At 42.9% G+C, this 7,500-nt stretch overlaps 1 protein-coding gene across 1 annotated transcript in view; it reads right to left on the bottom strand.

The window, feature by feature from the left end:
- Positions 1–7,489, bottom strand: part of LOC138953031 (uncharacterized) — a 9,589-nt gene extending 2,100 nt beyond the window's left edge. The window contains exons 1-3 of the mRNA XM_070324805.1: positions 7,420–7,489; positions 4,367–4,435; positions 606–742 (exon numbers count right to left, since the gene is read on the bottom strand). Coding sequence (XP_070180906.1) covers positions 606–742; positions 4,367–4,410 — 181 coding nt within the window. The 5' untranslated portion in view covers positions 4,411–4,435; positions 7,420–7,489. The remainder of the gene's footprint in view (positions 1–605; positions 743–4,366; positions 4,436–7,419) is intronic.
- Positions 7,490–7,500: the final 11 nt, after the last annotated feature.

Raw genomic sequence — 7,500 nt, 5'->3', positions numbered from 1 at the left:
CACACGAACCGAGCGTTGGCGGTTGACCGTTCAAAGAAACTGGCAACATGCAGAACATTCGTCTGCTACGAGAACCACGTTTTGCAAGACACACTTCCGGGCTTTTTTTTGTTTAAACTGTCAAAACTTCGAGTTGTACTGATCTTGTCTTGATGGGAAAAGAATTCTTTTATGATTTAAGAATGTTTGTGTAACAAATCTCAATTTATTATTTAGATTTTAAAAGTTAGGTCTATCACCAAAACGCGCCGTCCGATTGTCTGATCAGACAATCCGGCTGGCCACGCAAAAAAAACCATTCTTTGAAAATTGCTCGCTCTTTGCGTAGGGCACCTAGGATGTTCTCAAGCGGTGAGTGTTTCAACGAAAGGGTGTTTGTACTGTGTGTAAAAGCATGACAATGTCTGTGATGGTTTACGGGAGGCTGACTGTGCCTTTAAGGATAACTTAGGTGGTACAACTAGGGTCCAGACAGTGAGAACTTAACCTGTTCGAATCTAGCTAACTGACTGTGCCTTTAAGGTTTAGCTTCCTCAGGGTTTGGAAAAGGCGCAAAATAAGATTTAAAAGGAAACGAAGATAAGAAGTTTGCTTTAGATTCTCACTGTTGGTGTCCACGCCATCAAAGTAGGCTAGCTGTTCGCTCAAAGTCAGTTCCCCATCGCTGTCCGTGTCCATCTTAGTGAAAATGGCGGTCAGCTGCTGTAGTACTGCTGCTTGAGCGTTAGGGGATGCCGTTTGTCTGTTTTCCCCGCAGAAAAACACACACCAAGATAGAGGTACATGTATTTGATGTTTTGGTGACACAAGCGACTGGGAATTTTGTTTTTTTCTGGAAGAAAGGTTCAATAGGCCTTTTTTTGGGGGGTGGGGGAGGGGGAGTGGGGAGGAGAGGGGAGGGGAGGGGAAAGGATAGGGGATACGTGCGTGTTGGGTTAGAGGTTGGGTTAGTGTGTTGGTTATAGGGATGTGTGTGTGTGTGTGTGTGTGTGTGTGTGTGTGTGTGTGTGTGTGTGTGTGTGTGGTAGTTTGCGTGTGTGTGCGTGCGTGCGTGCGTGCGTGCATGGTGTGTATGTGTGTGTGTGTGCGTATAATAATGTGTGTTAGTGTGTGTGTGTGTGTGTGTGTGTGTGTGTGCGTGTGTGTGTATGCGTGCGTGTGTGTGTGTGTATGTGTGTGGGTGTGTGTGTGTGTATAATAATGTGTGTGTGTGCGTGCGTGCGTGCGTGCGTACGTGCGTGTGTGTGTTTGTGTGTGTGTGTGTGTTACACGTCAGTTTTGTCATTAGGGAGGTTTAGATATTGCGTCACGTACCCCGACCTCACCTATCCCATTCGAGATAAGTCACGCAGAGGAATGTTGTAAAAACTGCTCGTTAGATACCACGTCACGTATCAAAGTAGGGCAAAACTCCTTTCGAACATCATGCATTTCGTGCTTTAAAAAATCGTGGACAGCGCGCTGAAGTCTGCAACAATACCCAGTGTTGAAACTGATGCTGTCATTGTGTGTGTGTCGCTGTGTGCTGCACGTGGAAGTTATGTTCCACTGACCCAGATCATGCCGAGTGTTAACCAGCAGCATTCTGATAATCATCGCTCCACGGCTATCGCCAGTTGTCTCCCTGACCGGACGCGAAAGTCCTACGCGAATCTATCAAAACAAGAATACAGAGTTATCTCCCATATGTTGCTCGCGAGCAGTGTTCGCGAGACGAAAATGATTGCAGATTGGCCGACTTCGACAGTGATTTCCGTTCTGTTCTTCACAGTTATGATAAAGACATCGTTCTAAGGTCAAAACAAGTCGAAATTTTGGATCATTTTGGGACTGCTGCCGGAAGGAGACCGTAATATATGGTTGTATCACTGTCAAAAAAATCGTCTGCTCCAGCAAGCGCCGAAACCAAACGGTTGATTATCACGTGACACTTATGCCATATTTAGAGTTGTTTGCACAGTAAATACAGCCGCGAAAAATAGCTCGCTTGAAACTGTCTTACATATCAATTCCTTTGTAATTTAAAAATTACACAACACCATGAAAAATCATTATCGACGATCGCGAATCTGCTTACATCCATAACACATTACGAAAAGATCTAAATATGTAAATAAAAAAAAAAATCGATTTCCTCGCCAGACAAGGAAAACCAAGGCATCCTGTCAGGGATAGAATGAGCCGAATTCATTTTGACATGAGGTCAGGATGAACCAGCAGGTAAAGTCAATGAATTTGTTAAATTTTTTTTAAGGAAACAGAAAAGAAAAGTAGGGCAATCGAACTTCGAGCGTTGGCTTGTGTTCGTTCTGCGTCACTGGCCACCACGCTTTCACCCCCGCTTATAAGGGTGTGTGTTAGTGTGTAAGTGGGCGTCGTTGTGTTTCTGACTGTCGTGTGCGTGTGCGAATGTGTGTATGTGTGTATATATGTGTGTGTTTGTATGTCTGTCAATCAATCAATCAATCAATGAGGCTTATATCGCGCATATTCCGTGGGTACAGTTCTAGGCGCTCTGCAGTGATGCCGTGTGAGATGAAATTTTATACGGCCAGTAGATTGCAGCCATGTCGGCGCATATTTACCTTTCACGGCCTTATTCCAAGTCACACGGGTATGGTAGACAATTATTAACTGTGCCTAAGCAATTTTGCCAGAAAAGACCCTTTTGTCAATCGTGGGATCTTTAACGTGCACACCCAATGTAGTATACACGGGGGGCGGTTCGGACACCGAAGAGAGTCTGCACACAAAGTTGACTCTGTGAAATAAATTTCCGCCGAACCTGAGATCGAACTCGCGCTGACAGCGGCCAACTGAATACAAATCCAGCGCGCTACCAACTGAGCTATATCCCTGTCTGCTTCTCTGTCTGTGTAAATGGGCGACGCCATGTGTGTGCGAGAGTGTTTGTGTGCGTGTGTGTGTGTGTGTATGTGTGTGTATGTGTATGTGTGTGTGTGTGTATGTGTGTGTATCTGTGTGTGTGTGTGTCTGTGTGTGTGTCTGTGGGTGTGCGTGTGTGCGTGCGTACGCGTATGCCTTTATGTGTGTACCCAAACCTAGCCTTCAATTTAAATGAATTAGACGGAACATTACTTTAGGGTCGTTTACAAAGTCTTTATGAAACAAAACATTCTTGCTAGGCAGTTTTACTAACCAAACTAACCCCCCACCCCACCACACACACATGATACACGTGTGCATTGGGTTACCCAGCAGACTTGATCTGTTCCTGGGAAAAGGTTACTGTTATGCTGAATTTTCAGTCTTTTTAAACATACGATTCCTCGCGCAAGGTACTTGCTTCCTGTGAGTATTTTGGTCGAGATGACATTTCTAAATTTAACTTGGGTCGTCCTTGCGATATCGCAGAGCCGTTGGAACGGGTCACCCGATTTATTTAATTTTAGTCAAGCAACCACACAACTAACAAATCAATCAATCAATCAATCAATGAGTCTTATATCGCGCATATTCCGTGGGTACAGTTCTAGGCGCTCTGCAGTGATGCCGTGTGAGATGAAATTTTATACGGCCAGCTGATGTGGTTTATGCGCCAGGATATAGGAAAATGCTGTAAGGGGAATCTCGTACTTTATTTGAATGGTTCATATTTAGATTTTAAAGTATTATGAGACAGAGACATATCTATGTCTCTGTATGAGATACGTTGCCTTCGCGTATACAAACGTTTTATACGTGATCACGCCCGTATCAGAAGCACGCACAGCGATCGACAGTGGGAATACCCGCAGTGATAGGGGTGTAGTATGCACGTAACGTGGTATCTAACGCTCAGAAGTTGTCAAAAAGAAGGTCACAGTGTTCACGTATTATCGAGACACCGACACATTTGCACTAAAATCTATTCTAGGGGAGCTTTTCCATTATTTTTCTACCGGAGGGATTGAATTCATTCCACTGAACAGATTTAACTACAAAATACATTTGAACGAGCGGTATTTTGCTTTCTGTGTCTGCTTTTCGAAGTGAATCGAGGCGAGCACACTCAATAGGCCCACAGAAGGATACGCGACGTAAGTCTCAGCGCCTTGTCGTTCGTGGGGTCATGCTCTTGACACATCGGCGACTACGATGAAAACAAACCAGAATTATGAAATATGGACTGAAGCGTGAAGGAAAGATTCCAGAAAATATTGAGCATCCTTACACCCTTCTCGGATGGTTGGACTTGATAAAATCTTACATACGTTGCGCTGACGTATGGAAGGGTTTGCTACGTGAACACGTACCTAATCACCACACGCAGCGCGACCCGCATGTGAGATGCGTGTCCTGGTAGGTGACGTAGCTGATAGGTGACGCAGTTTCTAAACCTCCTTATTGTATGCCAGTGACTCACCCGGATACAAAAGCAAAAAAAGCAGCAAAAATAAGGAACCTCATCTTGACTCGGCGCGTGTGGACGGTACTGTAGAACAAAAAGAAAAGGTTACAATCAATATGTTTAACAAAATGTTTAAAAATTAAAGTTTACAACTATGAAAGTGTGATATCAATGTATTTTTTTTGAACGGAAAAAACCGGGTTCAAATTGTGATTGTGTCATTTTAAATATAATCAAACGTTTCATAAACTAACTTATTCTTTATTTATTCATGTAGAATCATTGGGATGAACAATCTAAACCAAGCCAATTTTATGTTTATCATTACATTTTTGTGAGTTTGTTGCACTGCTACAATAACAAATAGTGAGAATATGATGTTAACAGAAAATATAATTATTCAATGGGTTAGGGGTTAGTTTTGTCTAAATCAAACGTTCAGTTCAGTAATGTTTTCTTCTTGTTTGACAAATGGAATGAACTTGAAAAAAGCGGTTGCAACCAACACTCAAATGTCATCAATATACTATCCCAAAAAAGAAACTTGACACAGGTAAACATTGATTTTTTTTGGTTCAATGAAGTTCTTTTTGTGGTTAAGTGGTTAGCAACAATGTAACTGACAAACTTCAAACTGAATTCTGGTGCTCTCCTCTAACATATTTTAAAAAAATCAATGTTTACCTGTGTCAAGTTCCTTTTTTTTTTGAGAGTATATAAACACCGGTATATATACGTCAGTTTGAGTAACAGATGTGTATACGCTACAGAACAGAAACAGCATATGAGTAGAGAAAATGGAAGACATTACACGGCAATCCACAATGGGATGTTTCTTTTTGTACCGCATTCTCTTTTAACTACTACAGTCGAACACATCTATAACAACTACTCGAGGATTCGACCAAAAGTGGTCGTTTTATTTATTTGTTCTTTTCTTTTTTTCTCTTCTCTTTCTCTTTTCTTCTACCTCCTCTTCTTTTCTTCTTCACTCTCATCTCCTCTCTCTCTCTCTTTCTTTTTTACATTTAGTCAAGTTTTGACTAAATGTTTTAACATAGGGGGGGAATCGAGACGAGGGTCGTGGTGTATGTGTGTGCGTGTGTGTGTGTGTGTGTGTGTGTGTGTGTGTGTGTGTGTGTGTGTGTGCGTGTGTGTGTGTGTAGAGCGATTCAGACTAAACTACTGGGCCGATCTTTATGAAATTTGACATGAGAGTTCCTGGGTATGATATCCCCGGAGACGTTTTTTTCCTTTTTTCGATAAATACCTTTGATGACGTCATATCCGGCTTTTTGTAAAAGTTGAGGCGGCACTGTCACACCCTCATTTTTCAATTAAATTGATTGAAATTTTGGCCAAGCAATTTTCGACGAAGGCCGGGGTTTGGTATTGCATTTCAGCTTGGTGGTTTAAAAACTAATGAGTGAGTTTGGTCATTAAAAATCGGAAACTTGTAATTAAAATTATTTTTTATTAAACGATCTAAAAACAATTTCATCTTATTCTTCGTCATTTTCTGATTCCAAAAACATATACATATGTTATATTTGGATTAAAAACAATCTCTGAAAATTAAAAATATAAAAATTATGATCAAAATTAAATTTCCGAAATCGATTTAAAAACTATTTCATCTTATTCCTTGTCGGTTCTTGATTCCAAAAACATATAGATATGATATGTTTGGATTAACAACACGCTCACAAAGTTAAAACGAAGAGAGGTACAGTCAGTAAAGCGTGCTATGAAGCACAGCGCAACCGCTGCCGCGCCAAACAGGCTCGTCACTTTCACTGCGTTTTGCACTCGCGGCGGACTACGTTCAGTTTCATTCTGTGAGTTCCACAGCTTGACTAAATGTAGTAATTTCGCCTTACGCGACTTGTTTCTTCTTTTTTTTCTCTCTTTCTCTTTCTCTTCTTCTTTTTTCCCTCTCTTCTTCTTTATGTATTTCTAAATTTTTTAAATGTTTATTTTTTCATCCTCTTTTTGCTTGTCCCGACGCTTGCTCCCTCGCCGCCCCGTCCCAGCACTCACTGCAACATCCACCCCTGAACTTCGTTCCGCCGCCAGACTTTGTCGAATCAATGAGCCCCCAGTGTTGGTCAGACACCTGGGCACCCTCACTAATTCTACAGACACTCCAGGGAAGGATGTCAGGCCGCTGCGGTAGGCTACCCTCGGAAGATGACACTGCACTGCTGCTGAGTCACTTCGACGGTGTTCAGTACTGGTCCTGTTCTTGGCCAGGGACACAGGCACCGCTAATTACTAAGCCCTCTACTTACGACACTGACTGTTGAGTCGCGGAGCCAGACTGAGTGAGCGTCTCCTCAGAGAGCAGACCGCCACTGCGTCCCTCCGTCGACCCCCCTGGAGCATCCCAGGCTGGCAGCAGAATATTCAGGGATGGCTGGAACAGGAACACTGGGACCAAGGTCACCATGAGAGCCCTGAGCAGGAAGGGTCACAAGAATCGAGACAAGTTTTTTTTTAATTTTCGCGCTTTCAGAGTCAATCGCATTCGTGAAGTGAATGACACTCGGCTGTGTGATCCCAGCCTCCCCATTGGAACTTTAGCACTTCCACTCTGGGTAGGAGCCGATCGAAGCTCGAAAAAACCCACGCACCCCTTATGGGATTCGAACCACGATCTCCCGGCCCGCAGCCCGATGCGCTAACCACTGCGCCAAGGGGGTCGGTAAAAGTGGTCGTTTTAGACGGTTGGTCGGAATGGAAATGTGAAGTGGAAAAACACCTCTTTTGGGATCATTTTTCGTTGTCGGCAGGTGGTCGCTTTCGAGAGGTGGCCGTAAGGGCAGGTCCGAGTTTATCGATGTCAAATAACAAAAAAACGCCTAGTTCTCTGTATGTAATCAGTCAGTCAATTAGTCGCTTGGTCAATCTGTCAGTGAGGTAACCAGTTTATTGGTTTGCTGATTTTCTAATTTATTGATTGTCTGGCAATACAGAGAGAGAAATAGAACAGTCCAAAAATGACATATATAATACAATGTCTGAACGCAGACAGACGCAAGCAGATTGCAACTGTATTATCTACTCACGTCGGCGTAGGTTGAACAAAGTGAGTGTGTCGGTCGAAAGTAGGCTCCAGTGAGCCAGAAAACCAGGGTTTAAAAGGAGAA

This window comes from Littorina saxatilis, linkage group LG17 (genome assembly GCF_037325665.1).
Source record: "Littorina saxatilis isolate snail1 linkage group LG17, US_GU_Lsax_2.0, whole genome shotgun sequence".
In the NCBI taxonomy this organism is placed as follows: Eukaryota; Metazoa; Mollusca; class Gastropoda; order Littorinimorpha; family Littorinidae; genus Littorina; species Littorina saxatilis.
The sequence above is the reverse complement of the archived record's forward strand: the minus strand, read 5'-3'. Positions and strand labels throughout refer to the sequence as shown.